We start from the raw sequence: 19,475 nt of genomic DNA on the forward strand, positions 1-19,475 counted from the left end.
AAGTCAATTCTAAATGACACAGGTAACCAGTGTAGTGACATCAAAACTGGAGAGATGTGTTTGGATTTTCTTTTCCTAGTTAAGATTCTGGCAGCTGCATTCTGCACTACTTCGCAATCGATTGATGTCTTTTTTGGGTAGTCCTGTGAGGATTGTATTACATTAATCTAGCCGACTGAAAACAGAAGCATGAACTAATTTCTTAGCATCTATCCACAGCTGACCTCTGCTTTAATTCTGCTACTGAAAAGTCCTCTATCGCAGAAACACATTGAGCAGCTTTAATAAAGGATAGATGACTTGTTGGTTTAATCTGTTAATAACGTTTGCCTGAATGGTAATGAATCAATTAGAAGGTATCTATCTACAAACTTATTTTATCAAAAGAGAAAAAAATTGTGAATGTATGACATATGTGACACTGTTCAGGAGAATTTATTTTTAGTTAAGACGGAATAAAATAGTTTTTGGCAATACCTCACAGTAAGTGGACACAGAGAAGTAAAATGTTGCATTTACAGTTCTGCATGGATGCAAAATAGTAAACAATGTAAAACAATTTTAAAAGATTACTTCTCTAAAGCAAGTTCTCAAAATGTTGACTACCCCTTTCTAATTTTTTGGAGCAATGACTAATCTGAAAAAAAGCGTTTTATCTCATTTCTGTTGTGTCATGAATCTAGATTTGTGTCTATTTTTTTCCTTTTTAGCTGTATCATAATGTTGATGTCATTGTAGATGATTTCCTCACAGGTCCTGCCATTTTGTGCTTGTTTTTTATTGCCGTGATTTTTGATAGTAATGATGCTAACTATTGATCACGTAACATTTGTCATTGAAGCACATCATGTTATCACATAATTGTTATATAAGATGACAGATTGATAACATGGGTTTCCAAGCTTTGGAGTCAATTCCAATGAACATTTATGTAGTGACAGTGAGTGCCAAGGATGCCAAGTTAGAGCTGGGACTGTATGGCATTGTTTGTTTTTATTACAATTTTGGTTTAGTGATTTTGATTTTTGTGTTTCATTTCTGAAAGGTATATAGTAAATGTTGCTGTGTTTGTGCAAACTTAGTTTCATATCACCTGGCATTGTAAAATAATAATTATTTCCTGCTCTTTTTTCAGTTAGTATTTCATGGATATTTTTCAATGTGTTGTATGAGTCTGTTACTTTAACAAAAAAAAAAAGTTCCAGATAACAAAAGCAATATAACCACAATGAAATCCCTGTCTCAATTGTAAATCCAGTTTAATGTGTAATATAAATGGCATGAAGAATGGGCAGAAAACCAATTCTGGAGGATGTATTGTACCAAATTGATTTCATTACACAGGGAAGAGGGGAAGCAGTCATAGGTAGTAAAGAAAAAATATTTAAGCATTATTTGTGTAGACAATGTCACCTGTCATCAGTTACCAACTAGCTCTTCAGCCTTCTGGCTAGCTGATATGGCATTGGCTCTGCAGAACATTGTGCCAATTTGACACACAACACACACAAGTCAATTTCCACCACATAACATTTAGGCAAATCAATGGTTTTGAGATCTGCTTAATAAATTGTACTTAAAATAAAACATGTTTGTACCACATTAAAATTATTATTAAGGTAACTATCACAACCTTTTCAGAAAATGGATGAATGGTTGATTTTTTTTTCAGAATTGAGAATATAGTTATAGTTATTATCAAGCCACCTGAATACAATTTATAATTCACAGTGGCAAGGCTAGACCAATTCCAGTAGCACTGGGCATAAGGCAGTGATTTGTGAGTTTGCTAAAGTGCTTTTCTAGGTCTGAATACAGAATGTCATCTGTAGTTCCTTTTAATTGTTGTGCTGTGGAGCCTAACCACTGGAAAACTGTTCAACAGAAGCTAAATCACTGGCACTGGCTCTTTTGTTATGCATCTAGGACAACTTCTTAGAACACAAACTAAATAAAAACACACACATTATTTGGCATACTGTCTTTGTATAGCAAAACATTATGCTGAGAATCTCTATGAGAGCTATGATAAAGTAAAATTTCTTATATATATGTTTTTCAATGTGCAAGTTAGATTTACTCAGAATTATGTAACCAGTTACAGGCAAAGATTGAACTGATATCTTTGTGGTGGACACCTTACCCAATAAACTACCTACAATAAGTATGATTTAACAAAGCATTCTTTTTCAATCTAAAACTGATAGTATCCTTACTAAAGTCTGAATAACATGTTGCTTTTCATTACTGACTGCATTAAATGACTTATTTTCCTCAGATTTCATAAAGATAAATCGCAAGGAACAAGACTTAGAAGAGTTAAAAAATACAAATCACAGTACCTACAGTTCTCTGTTGGGGGCTCATGCCACCCTACAGTCCCAGTACAGAACTCTGAATGAGAAATATGATGAATCGTCAAAAGAACTTCGAAACCTGAAGGAATACTACTGCTATGTGATAAGCCTGTCTTGGAGTAAGTGCTTTGTTACTAAATTAGTAGACTGTAGGTACTTTGGTCATCTAATCTCTCATTTTTTATTTTTCTTTTTAGTTTCATTTTCCACAGAGAAGACTTGCCCTGTTTGTAAAGTGGGCTGGGTCCCCTTCAATTCCAAATGTTACTTCTTCTCTACTGATAAACTGACCTGGGAGTCGAGCCGTGATCAGTGCGTCAGAAAAGGTGGACAACTAGTGATTGTAAAAAGTTCAAAGGAGCAGGTATATCATTTATCCAGGTGGATTTGAAATAACTGTCTTGAAAAATGTATAATGTAAGTTAGAGGTAAAACGTTTTAAAGTGCATCACAAGAAAAATCACAGAAAACCTATGATGAAGTTAGACAGGTCAGTGCATAGGTAAAGCAGAAATGTCTTTTCTTTAAGAGAATCCTCCAATGAATCTGGAGAGTCTGTCAAAGAATTTCAAAGGCCCAGGGTGACTGACATTTTATGCAAAGTCTCGTTGAACCTTTGTCTTGTGCTGACTATGTGAGAAAGTAAAGATTCTTTCAGTGGGCTCTTTTTATGTTTTTCTTCATTCACTACAGACATACTGTGAGTCCTAGATTGCTGATTCTCCTTTTCTTGGCTGCAGGCGCTCTTCGAGTTACCATTTGTACCTTTATTTATTCACTAGCAAAATACCCGAGAGAAGTAGTATGTTAAAGAAGCAATGAAAAAGAAAAGGCAACATTTTGAAAATAACGTAACCTGATTGTCAATGTAATTGTTTTGTCACTGTTGTGAGTGATGAGTGTTGTTGTCATATATATATATATATATATATATATATATATATACACACATAAACATATATATATATACATATCTATATATACACATATATATATACATATATATATCTACATATATATACACTACATACATACACACACATATATACACACACATACATATATATATATATACATACATACACACACACATATATAAACATATATATACATATACATACATATCTACATATATACACACACAGCTATTTCGTATCAGTGCAATACGCTGTTTGTTAAAACGGTTGACTCCCGCTCTTACGTGCAATAACAAATCAAATCATTCAGTTGTCTTTGCTCATATGTCATTTTAGAGCTGGACGCCTGGCATCTTTTTTGGCCACAAGTTCGTTTCTGTTTGGTGTGAGGTTCTGTGTTGTGGAGATTCTCAGGATGGATTGCAGGTGCTCATCAGTGAGGCGACTCCTGTGTGCTGTTTTGTTAGTCTTTATCACTGAGAAGAGCTTCTCACACAGATATGTGCTACCAAACATGCACAAGGTTCGAGCCGCATGTAGACGGACTTTTTTTGTTCTTCAAAGTCACCAAAGCGCCGTGCAAACTCAGTGCGCAATAACTCTAGCTTCACAATAACTTGCAGCATCATAAGGTAGACTTGATTAACGCGGTAAGTGTTCGGCAAGGCAGCTGAAGCGCTGCATTATGGGATCTGTAGTTTATTGTGTTACCAGCGCTTCATATACCGGGCCATTAATAACAATAATACAGTATATAAAATGATCTCGGGCGGATATAATTACGCCGGGCGGATGTGGCCCATGACCCTTGAGTTTGACACATATGGACTAAATAGAACTTGAAAAGATATATTTTTTCAAATGTGATCGCGCAATTCAGATAGAGTTGACGCGCACTACAGCCTGCATGCCTCAATGAGTCATCCTCCCCTCGCTCTTACTTTTTTACCGTTCATCTAATGAATACACTGAGTATGGCTTTACCAAAACAATCATTGATGGCGAATAAAGTATCCATTATTCGAGTATGTAGATCGGGTATATATATATACATATATATACACCCGCGTATCACGAAATGAGAAGTAGTGTGTTAAAAAGCTAGAAAAGAAAAGGGAACATTTTAAAAATAACGTAACATGACTGTCAATATACAGTATTTGTTTTGTGAGTGTTACTGAGTGTTGCTGTCATCAAGGATTTGATTATCATTATTTCTTTCAATCAGGTTCGTATTTGTAGGATGTGTTGTGTTCAAGTTACATTCCGTGTTTGTCAATCGTTGTAAAGATGACAGGTTTCATTCATCGATTCGTTTCTTACTGCATCAATAAACAGCTCGTCTTCTTCTGAGACCTGACACACTGCATGCACGGGTTTTTTTTACACTGTCTTCCTTTAGCGGGACATTGACTTTTTCCAACGTGTGCTTTGTTTCCGCAGTAGCTGGATTTATGAATATGCTTGTAAATATCAGACGCTTCATATTTTTTGCTGCCTTTTCAATTGTGTAATTCGGTTTTTGTTCAGCGCTCTTTGGAACTGTTGCTTTTTATCTGTGCACTGCGTCAGTTCACGTGAGCCACTCGGTGTACATGCATCGAAGGTTCCCAGCTGTGCTGGTGCCATCTCGTGCGATGTCCATAGCTGTATTTAATGTTACCTTAGTCCTGGCACTTAAAACTTTCTCTCGCAGTTTCGCTGAGTTTGTGTCAAACACCACCCTGACCATCTCATCTTCCTCTCCATAAGCACAGTCCTTCACCCGTGAATATTTACCAGTGGCAGTTTGCTATTGGATTGCCGCTGACGGACGGCCTTATATGGGCAGGCACTAAATTACAAACGCCAGCGCAGCCTGTCTATGAACTTAATTTAAAGTGTAGGTTTACATCGTGCTTTGTTTCCGAAGTAGCAGAACTCATGAATATGGTTGTAAATGTCACTCGCTCGCTTCTTATTGTTTCACTGCCTTCTCAATTATATAATGCATGTTTTCTTCAGCGCTTTTTTGAGGTCTTCCTGGTTTTCTATGTACTGCGTGATTACGTGGGAGGCGTGATGATGTCACACGAAACTCCGCCCCCACGGCGTTGAAGCTCATCTCCATTACAGTAAATGGAGATAAACTGCTTCCAGTTATGACCATTACGCGTAGAATTTCGATATAAAACCTTCCCAGCTTTTGTAAGGAAGCTGTAAGGAATGAACCTTCCAAATTTCAGCCTTCCACCCACACGGGAAGTTGGAGAATTAGTGATGAGTCAGTGAGTGAGTGAGTCAGTGAGTGAGTGAGTGAGTGAGTGAGTGAGTGAGGTCTTTGCCTTTTATTAGTATAGATACATTTTTGATTTTTGGTTCACTATCTGGGATATATGTAATGTACAAAGGGGTAACTGTTGATTTGCTAGTCAATTTGTCTATAAAGGAATTTAAGGTTTGCTCTTAAATTTTTCATGGAAAATCACTAGGTTACATCACTCCAAATAAAACACAGAATGCTACTAAATAAATATATCATAATACGCCGATAGGCGACTGTTACGACACAAATTAGTTAAAAGTGTCTGCAAATTCTAATATTGGTTGATACCCATTTGGGGGGCTGGAGTTGTGTAAAATTTCCCCATGGAATGGTCATTTTTAGTATACGTTATCTCTGTTAGCACACTGATACTTTATTTATCATCACTGCCATTTGCTCATGTGTAACAAAAGGTGACTTAATATCTCCATTTATTATAAAAGCAGGTGAAGAGCCGAGTGTTTTTCTATTCATTGCATTTTTAAGGGGAGACTCAGGCCATTACGGTGGCTCTGCTGCCTCGCAGTTAGGAGACCGGCGGGTCCTCCCTGCGTGGAGTTTGCTGTTCTACGTGTCTGCGTGGGTTTCCTCCGGCGCTCCGGTTTCCTCCCACAATCCAAAGACATGCAGGTTAGGTGGATTGGCGATTCTAAATTAGCCCTAGTGTGTGCTTGGTGTGTGGGTGTGTTTGTGTGTGTCCATGCAGTGGGTTGGCACCCTGCCCAGGATTGGTTCCTGCCTTGTGCACTGTGTTGGCTGGGATTGGCTCCAGCAGAGTGATCTCCTGTGTTTAAAAGGATTCAGCCGAGGTTAGAATTCATGGATGGATGGACTCAGGCCAGTATACATTAAAGCAAAAAAGGAGGTAAACTGTGTTTTGTTTTACATTTTTGATTGTGACAAAGGGAATACATTCCTAATGTCTGATTTTCGTGTTTAGTGGTTTTAAGCCCGATTCTCCTTTTCTTTCGATGACTTAGTTTAGATTTGGATGTTTGACTGTTTTAAATAAAATTGAGTTGATTTATGATTGTTCCCATGGACAAGTTAAATGACAGCTCAATTATCAGAAACTTACATAACAAACAAAAAAGAAAATTGCATTTTCCCATTTTGTAATATTATAACTGTCACACAGACCTCTAAACGAACATACAAGTGTAACAGCTTCTTAATTTTACGTTTTCTTATCAAGAATTTTTAGAAAATAAAATTAGTGTCATGGGAGGTGAAGAGAAAGATTATTGGATTGGCCTACATGATAGGTTTAAAGACGGTGAATTTGTCTGGGTGGACGGCACACCACTAAGCACATCCAACAGGTAAGAAGACTCTTCTTAGACTGAGACATTATACTTTGACTGAAATGAGCTGCAAACCCAAATTAGGCAAGAGAAAAAATGGGGTTACCTAGAGGTGACATTTCCCTGTTATTAGAGGAGAAAATCAAATTGTTTGCTTTCTTATTTTATAAAACAATACAGATGAGCAGACAACAAAATAATTTCAGGCTTGCTGGGATGGACTTCTATTAAGGATCAAGTGGGTTTAGAAAATTGATAATTTTGTTTAATTTATCCATTATGGCTAAGTCATGCACCAGACTAGGTATGTACAATAAGTACAGTATTTAAATAACAATATGTTAGATGCACTAATGACTTACAATACTCTTTGATGCACAGCCTTGTAGCCATTCATCTGTTATATGTCTGAACTCAGGTAATTTATTTGATCCTACACGGTCAGTCAGGTCAGTAGAAAGCCTGATAGCTTCTCTTTTGTTTCAGATTCTGGGATGTAAACCAGCCTAATGGTGGCAATAATGAAAACTGTGTGCAGATATGGATAGAATCTCAGTGGAAGCATTGGCATGATTTCCCATGTGCAACTCCTTCAAAATGGGTCTGTGAGACCACTTCATCTCTGCTTCCTATTTAAACTGCTATCAAGAGTTCCAGCCACATGCCTGAGCTACTGTCTTAAGAAATCATTCATTTCAGTAAATCATTCAGCTGCTAGTCTGAGTAGGGCCTTGGACGTTACCTCATTTGGTCATTTAGGTGGCAGAGGTACTTAGTGACAACATTCTCTGTATGGTTGTATAAAATGAAAGCTGTGATGTTATTTGAATCTTTGTGTTGGTCCGTGGCTTGTTCCCACTTCTGATTGAATAGACACCAGGACTCTGAACTGCACAAGATGGTTATAGATAATGCATGAAATGGCAAAACCTCATCTACATATGAGAAGAAACTGCAGGGTACCTGATTTTTTTATAAAACAATTTTGTATTTTTTTAAAAAGCAACACTTGCCAAGCAGCACATGCAAGTTCTTTCACCGTTTATGAAAATGAAGATGTTACCAACCTGTGTTTTTCTTAAGTGATGTTAAAAAGTATTTACCCCCTTGCTAGTATTTTCTATTTTTATGTTTTTGCATATTTTACATAATGCATGGCCTTTACAAAAATGCAATATTAGAAAAAAGAAACCTGAATAAACATAAAATACAGTTTTTAAATCACTACTTTATCCAATGAACAAAGTTATTTAACACACAAATTACCAATTTAAAGTGTAATTGCCCCCATAGTTTCAATACTTGGTTGCTGCAACTTTAGCAACAATAATCATAACTAAACACTATGTAATTTATTATTTGAGATCAGACTTTCATGTTACTGTTGAGGAATTATAGCCCACTGTTCTTTGAACTGCTTTAATTCAGATACATTCATAGTTTTTCAAGCATAAACTGTTCATTTCGGCAGTTCTGTTGGGTACAAGTTAGTTCTGACTGGGCTCTAAAACTCTTTGTTTCTCCTAAGCCATTCAGCTGAAAATTTTCTTTTTATTGTGTAGCATCGTCCTGCTGCACACTCCAAATTCACCTTGGCTTCAGTGTCACAGACAGTTGATTAGATATTATCCTTAAGAATATTTTGGTAAAGTGCAGAAATTTTGGTCCCTTCAATAACAGAAAGTCTTCACCACACTGAGAAAACAAAGCACTCACCCGTTATCACTCTACCATTCCCATGTTTTATTGTAGGTATGATGTTCTTATTGTTGAATGCTACTTTACACCAGACATAGTGTGACCTGTGCCATCCAAAACGTTCTACTCTTGACTTGTCTGTCTTTATTCCAAAAGGCTTGAAGAGGATCCATGTGATTCTTTATAATTATGAGACAAGCACCTAAGATACTCTTGGATAGCAGAGTTTTTTGCCATAATACTCTCATATGAGTAATGCTTTTACTCTTTCTCTTTCATACAGTAAAGTCGTGAACACTCACCTTGGCGAAGGGTAGAGAGGCCTGAAGTGACTTGGATGTTTTTTTCTGGGATCCTCTATGACTTTTTTTTTTTTATCTTTTTGGAGATAATGGCTCTCACTTGTGGTGCAGTGAAGCCACGGAGCCTTAGCAACGACTAACCCTTTCCTGATTTCATTTACATTTTTCCTCATCTCTTCTGAGACTTCCTCCTAACAAGACTCAGTGTTTTTTTCCTAGAAATCTTACTTTGACAATTTCACTCTCATGGTAAGGGGCAAAATATCAGTCAGCCAAGTCTTATTATCAAGTATTTTTGCTCAGCTTTTTGACTGAGTAACTAAAGAAACAATTACCTTTCACATAGGCAATGTGGGTGTTGGATTACTTTATTTGTTAAATATATTAAGCACCAACCTCTAAATGGTGTTTTATGTTTACTCTGTTTCCTAATTAATATAACATTTTGTCTAAAGATCTGAAGCCATTCATTATGACAAATATACAAAAAGGGAGAACATCTGGAAGGGAGCAAAAACTTTAACATCACTGTACATTTATCTGAATAACAGCTGCCATTGCATGAAGCATATTATATATTATTAATGCTTAAGTCTTAACACAAGTTTTATCACTTATGTACTCTCTTAAGCCAACTACAGGTAGTCACTGATGATTTGGCTTTTAAGCAGTGACATTTTTCCATGCAGTCTGTCACTTATGGTTATATTTTTAATGCCTGTTATGTTGATTAGTTTGGCTTTTTGCTTATGTCTAAAGTGCTGAACTGTTTAATTTTAATACTCGTTATACTTTGATCTTTAGTAGTTTTTATTTTCAGCATCTAGTATATTTATACTTTTGCAGATTTATTCTAGGTGCCTGTCTCACAAATTATCTTGCTTTGCCCAGGTTGGTGTGCGTTAACAGCAACTTGTGATGATGTGCTCTATGATACAGTTTGTGCAGAATAAATGTTATATGCATATTAATGTCTGTTTGACATCCTTTACAAGTGCCTTTGTTTTCAATTCTGTGTTTGAGAGAATGAACTTTTCTGTGCTGCAGGATATGTCACAGTTTATATATTGTGACAATCCAGTTAAATAAGAACAGGAGCACTCACAGCTGTCAGGGCCGCTTCGATTTTATTTTGTTTACTCGGCCTTGTTAACTTCGCAATTCTGAGGATCGTTGACCCAGCACACCTCTGAAAACCAAAAAAAAAAATTCCCTCCGAGGTGTGCCCCGCCCCTTACAATTAGAAACCTCACCTTCAAGCCCTCCCATTCCCATACTCTCAGACAAGGTTAGTAAACACTGCCTGCACATTACTCAGCCCCCCTGCACCCCCACCCCTCAGCTCTTTGTCCCTGAGGAAGCGCAAAGTCCCTGAGATCGGCTGGCAGGTGTTGCTGTCGATGAGGTCAGGGTATTCACAGAGGTTGGTGGAGCGGTGTACCGCCTGTCTGCAAATTTTGTGCAGCATCCATGGAAGAGGCTAAACCTTGATTTCCTTCTTGGGTAGAAGCTGGTGATGGTGATGATTCCATTTATCTCTCCATGTCAGAGCATCATCCACGATAGGGAGCCAAACGATCCTGGTGGAGGAATAGACAGCGCCCTGGTGGGGGCAGTTGAACCCAGTATACAACCTCCCCGACCCTTTCCAACAACCATCAGGGGCCTACCCAGGAACTGTCCAATTTTGGGCAGCATCCCCTTATTCGTTTGGGTCCATAGACCCAAACCTGATCACTGTCTTGAAAAGGTTGGCCTCGAGCTCTCAGATCATACTGTCGCTTCTGACGAGTCCCAGCTACATGGAAGTGATCCCTGGCAAATGCATGAACAGCCTCTAGGCGAATCTGTAGTTTGCGAGCATATTCAGGACCAGACACTTCAGCCATAGTATCAGGGGGTAGCCTAAATGCAAGTTCTGTGGGAGTTCTTAATTCTCTTCCCAACATTAGTAGGGCAGGTGTGCATCCAGAAGACTCCTGCACCGCAGACCAAAAGGCTAGAAGTACCAATGGCAGTTGCTGATCCCAGTCATGCTGGTCTTGAGAAGTGGCGAGAGCCAACTGTTTTGTAAGCATCTGTATGAACCTCCTCGCAAGCCCATCGCTCTATGGGTGTATGGGTTGTATGGGTCTTTTGGATGCCCAGCCACTGGCACATCTGCTGGAATACCTGACTCTCAAAATTCTGGCCCTGGTCTGAGTGTAATTCATCTGACATCCCAAATCTGCTGAAAAATCCATCAATGAGGGCCTCTTGCCACAGTCTCCGCTTCTTGATCTGGTAGTGTGTAAGCCTCAGGCCACTTGGTGAAATAATCAGATGCTATCAAGACATAATGATTGCCCCTGAGTGAACGTGGAAAAGGGCCAAGAATATCAACAGCTACCCTCTCCAAAGGTGCCCCAACCTGGTATTGTTGCAGTGGTGCTGTTGACTGCCCTTTTGCATCTTTCCTGGCAGTACAAGAATCATATTGCCACCAATAATCCTCAACATTCCTCCAAGTCCGGCTCCAGCGAAAAGCTTGTCGCAACCTCTTTAGTGTCTTCGTAACCCCAAAATGCCCAGCACCAGTGGTGCCATGTACACTTCATAGTACCTCTTCTTGAAGTGCACAAGATACCACCACTTGCCACCTTCCTTCACTAGTTACAGGATTTCACCACTGCCTCTTCAGAACCCTCCTGTTGACAGACAAACTCCCTCACTGAGACCACAGACCTTTCACTACAGTGGACTCCGCTGCAACCTCAGCCCAAGTATGGCTGCTGAGTTTAAGTGTTGGTTTGATTACCCCAGGAATCTGCAGCATAGCCAAAGGCTGGAACGTTCTCTCTCCGCTTGTTGCCACTTTTCTCTCTCTCATTTGCATAGTCTCCTAAACGATTTAACAATTTCGAATAACCAGGGCAACCATTGCACAGCACATCTGCTAATGTAAACACCTCCCCGTCTGACACACAAGCCAGCAGGTGTCTTGCCCCATATTCTTCAGACCATTTCTGTGTAACTGATAGGCATTCAAAGCTCCCCCGAAATTCCGCCCACTGCAACAAGCCCGGATACTATAGAAGGTTGCCTTCCATGTCACGTTTTCCTCCCACGTGGCTATCACACACCGATGCTGGCCCATGTGTGCTTACTAAAGGATTCAACAAGTAACTTCTTGGTGTTGATTCCGACATCCCAAACTCTTCGTTTCCTTCTGTTAAATAAACCAGCCCACTATCCTGCTCCATATTATTGCAGCTGCCAAACTGACCTTTTTCTTACTCACCATCTGTACTCTTCTCCGGGTGCCGGCATCGGACTCAGACCTTCTCGAATCCCTGCACAGTAACTCACCTAAAGTCACTCATTCCAAATCCATCTCCCGCTTCTGACACCAATGTGATGATCCGGGTAAATAAGAATAGAAGCACTCACAGCCGTCAGGGCCACTTTGGTTTTATTTGGGTTACTTGGTCTTATACAAAAATGGAGTACTCTCGTTGCCTCTGCAATTCCGGGGATCCTTCTCCTAGCACAGCTCTAAAAACCAGAAAAAAAAACCATCCCCTCTGATGTGTGTCTGCCCCTTACAATTAGAAACCTCCCCTTCCATCACTGCCTGCATGTTACAATATTTTAATTGCTGCAATAACATTGCTTACTACCTCTTTTGAAATTTGTCATCTTTCTATCCATTCAGTGTTAGTTTATTTAGTAGATGCACCTTGTCTGCATGGGTCTCTCTGTCTCTATTTGTTTTGCACATTTCCCCCCCATTCTTCTTCGTAAAACTGCTCAGACTTTGTCAGGTCTCCAACCACAAGTTCTCAATTGAACTGAGATCTCAACTCTGACATGGCCATTCCTGGACGTTAACATTGCTGCTGTGAAGCTATTCCTCTGTTAATTTGGCTTATTGCTTGGAGTAGTTGTCTTTCTTGAAAAACAAATCTTCTCCCAAGGCACAGATGTCTTGCACATTTCATGAGGTTTTTCTGCAGGATTTCTCTATATTTTGGTGCATTCATTTTCCCATCTGCCATCAAAAACCTTTCTTGGTCTGCTGCAGAGAAGCATCCCCATAGCCTGATGCTGTTGTTGCTGGTAGAGGTAGTGTGTTTCAATTCTTGGCTTATGCCAAACCTGGTGTTTACTCTGAATGCCGAAAAGGTCAATTTTTGCCTCATCAAGCCATAGAACCTTCTTCCAGCTGATGTCAGAGTCTCCCATGTGCCTTCTGGCAAACTCTAACGGAGATGTCCAATGCATTTTTTCTCTTTGCCACTCGAGAAAGAATTATTGTCTATACAGTCTCTCTAATGTTGGCTACTGTAGCTTGTAATGTATCTTCTTGTCTCCATCCTTTGACTGGTGCTTCTTATTACCTTTTCATGGAGTTAGTTGGAGTGTTCTTTTGTCTTCATTGTGTAGGGTAGTCCACCATACTGATTTAAAACAAGATGACTTTTTCACATACAATCAGGAGCATTTAGACTGCAATTAAATGAAACTCTAGGCAGATGATGTTGAATTAAATATGATAATTCTAAAACCAATTAGCTGAATCACTGAGTTTGTAGGTGTGCCATATTAAATCGGGTGAATATTTATGTGATTTGTTTTCACTTTGTGATTTAAGAGTCTTTTTCTGATGTTCAGTGTGAGAAAAGCCAAAATAAATTAGTCTTGATTTAATTTTGTAGATATTTAAACTATAAAAATGAAGTGAGAACCTCATATACATCTGATGCTCGAGAAAATCTATTGGTTATGAACTGCCTAAATCGAAATGGCAACACCTGAAGTATAGAATCAAATGGTTTTGAGATGAAAAATGACAAGCCACAATAACTTGGATAGAACACGCGAATACACACACTGCAAGACTCAGAGGCTGTCCAGTAACATGTGGACAAGTGTTTGCTCTTTAGTGTGAGGCCAGCAAATAATAAAAAAAAAAAGTTTCTACATATAGGGTGACACTATGCCAAAGTACTAGCGCTGCTGCTTCATTGTAAGGAGGCCAGGGTTTATATCGTGGGTGCTCCCTGCATGGTTTTCCTTGTGTCTGCATAGGTTTCCTCTTGGTGTTCCGGCTTTCTTCCACAGTCCAAAGACATGCAGGTTATGTAAATCACCAAATCAGACCTACTGTGTGTGTGTTTGTCTGTGAGGTGTTCACACTCTAATGGACTTACTGAAAAGCAGAGTCAAAGGGAAACTTTTTGGGTGAAAGATGGGTGGTTGGATGGCTTTTCTACATACAGTACATGCCTAATCTTTCTGCACCACGATTCTTTGAAACCACAGCAACACACTGGCATGCAAGTAGGCTTCTTGGTGGCTTTCAGCATTCTTGCTATTTATTCCCTTTCTTTTTTTGTCAGATTTCTTTGGTTACCTGTAAGTGAGCACTTTTTGTAGCTCTTTGCTTTAATGCGTTGCATGGCCCCAACTGGGACAAGGTTAAAACAGTGCAAATATGTGATAAAAAAGAAACAAAAAAAATATATAACAAGGACCGTTGATCCTCATTTTAATATAAGCAATCGCTAAACTGGAATGTTCAGGGTGCATATAGACAAGTGTATATAATTCTTTTGCATTTATATAGCGCTTTTCTCACTACTTAAAGCACTCAGCAATTGCAGGTTAAGGGCCTTGCTCAAGGGCGCAACAGAGCATAGTCCCTTTTGGCATTTATGGGATTTGAAACGGCAACCTTCCGATTGCCAGTGTAGATCCCTCGCCTCAGAGCCACCACTCTGAGAACACTGGAGGGCCAACTGGTCCAGCCCCTCAGCTGGACACATGCTTGCTGCACCTAGTATGAAAACAATTTCACATACTAGAAGAAGAAAGATTTATCTAGATTAAAGTTGAGCATATGGCAGAATTTTTTGTTTAAATTAAGAAAAGAAAATGCAGAGGGTTGTTATAAATAGTTACAAGCAAAATGGTTGGCAGGAAACTGAATCAGCAGCAAAACACTCTGAATTGCTTCACTAAAAAAAGAAAAAATTGCAAAACAAATTGTGTTTCATTTTCATCAAAATTCACGTCATTGACACAAGAAAACAAAGGTGTTAAGTCTTGTTTGGAAGCATTTACATACATTACTTTTGCATGTGTCTGTCTGAAATTGAGTATTTAAATAAAGATTTTCAATGAAAAAGAGAATCATTAGACTCATTTGGTATCACATTTGCATATTTTGTTGAGCCAGAAGATGTGTTCTAGTATTATAACCCCCAACAAACAGTAAGTCCCTTCACATGGGATTGTGCTCTTGAATTGAAAAGACCCACCACTACCCAGGAAGTGGTGGGTCTTTTACAATTAAAGCACAATCCATGTGAAGGGGTTTTCTTTTTGTAGACTACTTTCATTTTCTGGAGGTATTTATTTACCAATATTTCAGCATAAAATGCATGCATTTTGCATGTTGTGAGCATACAACTAGATGTCTTGACTGGTGAATTATGCAAAGCAGAACCAGCCCGAGGCATAAGTGAACTAAACGACTGCTTAGGGCCCCCACAAGCGCTTGAAATGTCAAAAAAGAAAAGTTTTTTTTTTTTTAATTATTATTATTATTGGAATTACAAAGTTCTAACTTGAAAACCATGAAAATTTCAAGGAACACAAACTGTTTATTCATAAATTGTTACAAAACACAAACTGGTGGTGTTGCAGTGTCTGCATGTACGTATTAGATTGTTTCTACAGTTTAACTGGTCTGGTTGTCTGATACGACAGACCTTTCTGTTGTCTATACGTTGTCACCAGCCTGAAGAAGATGAATACTTATTTTACCATTTACTTCACAGTATCTTTCCAAGTCCAAATTAGAACGACGTCCTTTCTTCTTTGAGGTGGAAAAATATTTCAATGCGTCGTGTCACCTTTCATGGAGACTCTGCCGAGTCATTTTCAACAAATTGTCAGTGTCGACAAAAAACAACTTCAAACAGCAATCTAACTACACCACAGGTAGACTACTTCTTGGGTGTCCCACTTTGCCAGGATTACACCGCACCCATCATGTTATTAAAATGAAGAAATAGTTTGAAGGGACAGATGAACGCTATTCCCATATTTCTGCATTATGCAATTTGCCCAGAATATACAGGCAAATCACTGCATTTTAAAGTTAAAATATATGTAATTCTGCATAGTGTTGGACATAAAGTGTGATTTATAAATCTTAACATGCTGTATTCAGGCATGGATCCATTTCGCTCAGATTTGACGTGTGAGATTTATCTGAAATCTCATAAATGAAACTACGTGTTATGGCCCTGCAGTGAAGAAATAGGGAAAAATGACAGATAGAATTTTATAATCTTAAGGGAACATATTAATATTTTGTGATATATTATGTCTACAGTAATCACACAAAAACAATGTTATGTTAAGCTGGTGTGAGCTGATCTCACGAATCGTGTGCATGAACGCGAATAATTCAGTCAGCGAATAACATCAGTCAGAATAAGAAAAGGACATATCCTTTTAGAGCAGAGAAGTGAAAGAAGAAGAAAATAGAAGATGAGAAAAAACAGCAAGATAAAGGTAAGTTACATGACGAATTGCAGCATTTCACCATAATCACTTGCTAAATAGAGTTATTCAGTTCAGTCAAGGTATGTTCAGCTAACGTTAGCTAGTTGGGGGGTGAGGAGGAGGAATTCATGACAAGGATGTAACGCATGTGTGTCGTCGTAAAATCAATGTATGCCATAGACCCATTTTCTAAAAACAAAAAGGGAAGCTTATATATATTATTTTACAAAAGATGTGTCAGTTTAGAGCGTCATCGAGTATGTCAACTAACCGTGGCAACCCTACTACTTGTGGTGTAACAATATGTGACAAGACGCTTGGTTTGGGTCACATTGTGATCAAGTGAATATAAATAAGCTTTAATCAAGTGTAACATTTTTGAAGTATTGCAGTTTCGAAATAATACATTCAGAGAGAAACTAGTCAGCATAAAATCAAGATATATTTGATATATACAGTATGTTATTTCTTTTGAAGTTGTACTTTTATATGTTATAATTTTTTAACAAAAAGCAATTAAAGTGTTTAACATGTTTACAGTAAATGCATGGCCTACTTCTTTATTTGGTTACTTTTCAACGCCACATTCAGTATGCAACTTATCACTGTACTGTACTCAAAGTGCTGTATCTCTTTGTATATGGATTTTCATCCCAGCCCTCAGGCTCCCCCAAGACAGTCCAATTTTATGCTCTATTATAACTCCCCTCTACAGCAGAGCCAAGAAATCAGTAATACTGAACAGATGGTTCAAATGTGCTAAGGGTTAGGATAAAACAAAAAAGGAACCAGAGGACTGGGTTAGGAAAACTTCACTTTGAATATTAAAGTGCACATTAACACGAGACCACTTTGATGAGTTTCATACCTTTTAAGATTAAAAACCACAGAAGAGTGAAAACATGCCAGGCTGACATTAGTATAATGGAAGCAACAGCAACAGCTAATAAAAGTGATAATGGGTGTGTACACTCCCACCAACTCGGACGCGATGACACAGAAAGAACGGCGTCATTTATATTCGTCTGTTGTAGAGGCCTTATGTACCTCCGAGTCACCTTAACTGTTCATAGAGGAATGTTTCTCGCGGAGGTGAGTCGCCATATGCAGCGTGTAAAACGGTTTGCGAGGGGTATCCCATGGGATCCTTAAAACAATCCTTTACAACTGAGGTTAAAACACAATGAAGTAAGCAGTCTTTAAAAACCGAGTTTTCGGTTACGACGCATGACCGTGTGCACCATAGCAAACTGTTTTACACGCTACATACAGCAATTCGCATCCGCGACAAACATGCGTCTTCTTAGATGCTCCTACAGGAACACGGAAGACGTTTCACTGCACACCAACACTCCTTTTTCACCGGCCCGCGTCTACCCTCGCTCTCTAGGCATTCACACTGCCTGCCCATGTGCCCGGACGCAAAAACTCACCGACCACCCAGTTAGTCCCGTTCGTCTGTGTGAGTACAGTATCTATATATATAATTCACTAAAGCAGCTGACCATGGCCAGGCAAGACGCAAGACAGAGACCCGCCCACCAATGCTAAGACCATGGGATACGACGACAACTCACAGAGTCACATCCTCCGACAACATAGAGCCACGCCCGCCAACTCTAAGACCTTGGGATACGACGACAACTCACAGAGCCACACCCAGCAATTCTAAGAATTCACTAAGTTCATGGCAAGCAAGACGCACGCAAGAGAGAGCCCCGCCCACCAACAATTCACTAAGCAGCCGACCATGGCACACGAACGACAGAGCCATGCCCATCAACAATTCATGCGAGAGCAAAAGCATTTGCCAAGAATGTTTTCATTACTCAAGAACAAAAGTCAGAGGTTCGAAGACGGTCACATGCCGTCGTAGTTCCGACCATAAACGATGCCGACTGGCGATACGGCGGCGTCATTCCCATGACCTGCCGGGCAACCAACCGGGTAACCAAAGTCTTTGGGTTCAGGGGAGTACGGTTACAAAGCTGAAACTTAAAGGAATTGACGGAAGGGCACCACCAGGTGTGGAGCCTTTCGCTTCATTTGACTCAACACAGGAAACCTCACCCGGCCTGGACACGGAAAGGATTGACAGATTGATAGCTCTTTCTTGATTCTGTGGGTGGTGCATGGCAGTTCTTAGTTGGTGGAGCGATTTGGCTGGTTAATTCCCGAAAACGGACGAGACTTCCGCCTGCTAAATAGTTGCACAACCCAACAGCAGTCAGCGTCCAAATTCTTACAGGGAGAAGTGGCTTTCAGCCACATGAGATTGAGCATCAACAGGTCTGTGATGCACTTGTATGTCCGGTACTGCACGCGCGCTACACTGAATGGATCAACGTGTGTCAACCCAGCGCCGAGAGGCGTGGCTAAGCCGTTGAACCCCATTCGTGAATGAGACTGGGGCTTGCAATTGTTCCCCAAGAACGAGAAATTCCCAGTACGTGCGGGTCATACGCTCGCACTGATTACGTCCCTGCCCTTTGTAAACCCCCCCATTGTCAGTTGACTTGGTGGATTATATATAAAAAAGCAACCGGAACCGCAAAGAACAATGAAAAGTCAATGTGGAAACCGACTGAGGCGGTGTTTGGAAATGAACAGTCAACGTGACTCACAGGTGCGTGTGGACTGTACGCAGACAAAAGCGACTCGGGTAAGGAGTTGGGGGCGGGCACATAAGCAGGCAGTGCGTGCTGAATGAGCGCCGTTCAACCCCGTCCTTTGCTTTGGAAGAAGAAGGCGCGATGGCGCTCCTCCGGTTTTCAGTCACGGACAATTGTATGTTGGTTCGTAGCGTGCATTGTTGCAATGTTACTTTTCTTGGTAGTTTATTAAATTACAGATTTTTCAAATGTTTATTTTTTCCTCTGTGCTTAAAAATCATTTAAAAAGCGGTCTGATTATGTGGCGTATGCTACACCGCGGGTTGGCTAGTTATTACTAATATGACAAGTTTTTGCCTCTTGCAAGATTTAATAAAGAATAATGATTGACGCTTTCTTCTGCCTGTGTTTTATTGCTTAAAT

At 39.5% G+C, this 19,475-nt stretch overlaps 1 protein-coding gene across 1 annotated transcript; it reads left to right on the forward strand.

Annotated features, from left to right (window-relative positions):
* The first annotated feature begins 1,287 nt into the window (after window positions 1–1,287).
* LOC120528867 (perlucin-like protein) lies at window positions 1,288–9,854 on the forward strand. Its single transcript, XM_039752945.1, has 5 exons — window positions 1,288–1,366; window positions 2,279–2,476; window positions 2,555–2,721; window positions 6,774–6,901; window positions 7,370–9,854. Exons 1-5 carry the CDS (start codon window positions 1,288–1,290, stop codon window positions 7,518–7,520), a joined length of 723 nt encoding a protein of 240 aa, XP_039608879.1. The 3' UTR covers window positions 7,521–9,854.
* Window positions 9,855–19,475: the final 9,621 nt, after the last annotated feature.

This window comes from Polypterus senegalus, chromosome 4 (genome assembly GCF_016835505.1).
Source record: "Polypterus senegalus isolate Bchr_013 chromosome 4, ASM1683550v1, whole genome shotgun sequence".
Classification (NCBI taxonomy): Eukaryota; Metazoa; Chordata; class Cladistia; order Polypteriformes; family Polypteridae; genus Polypterus; species Polypterus senegalus.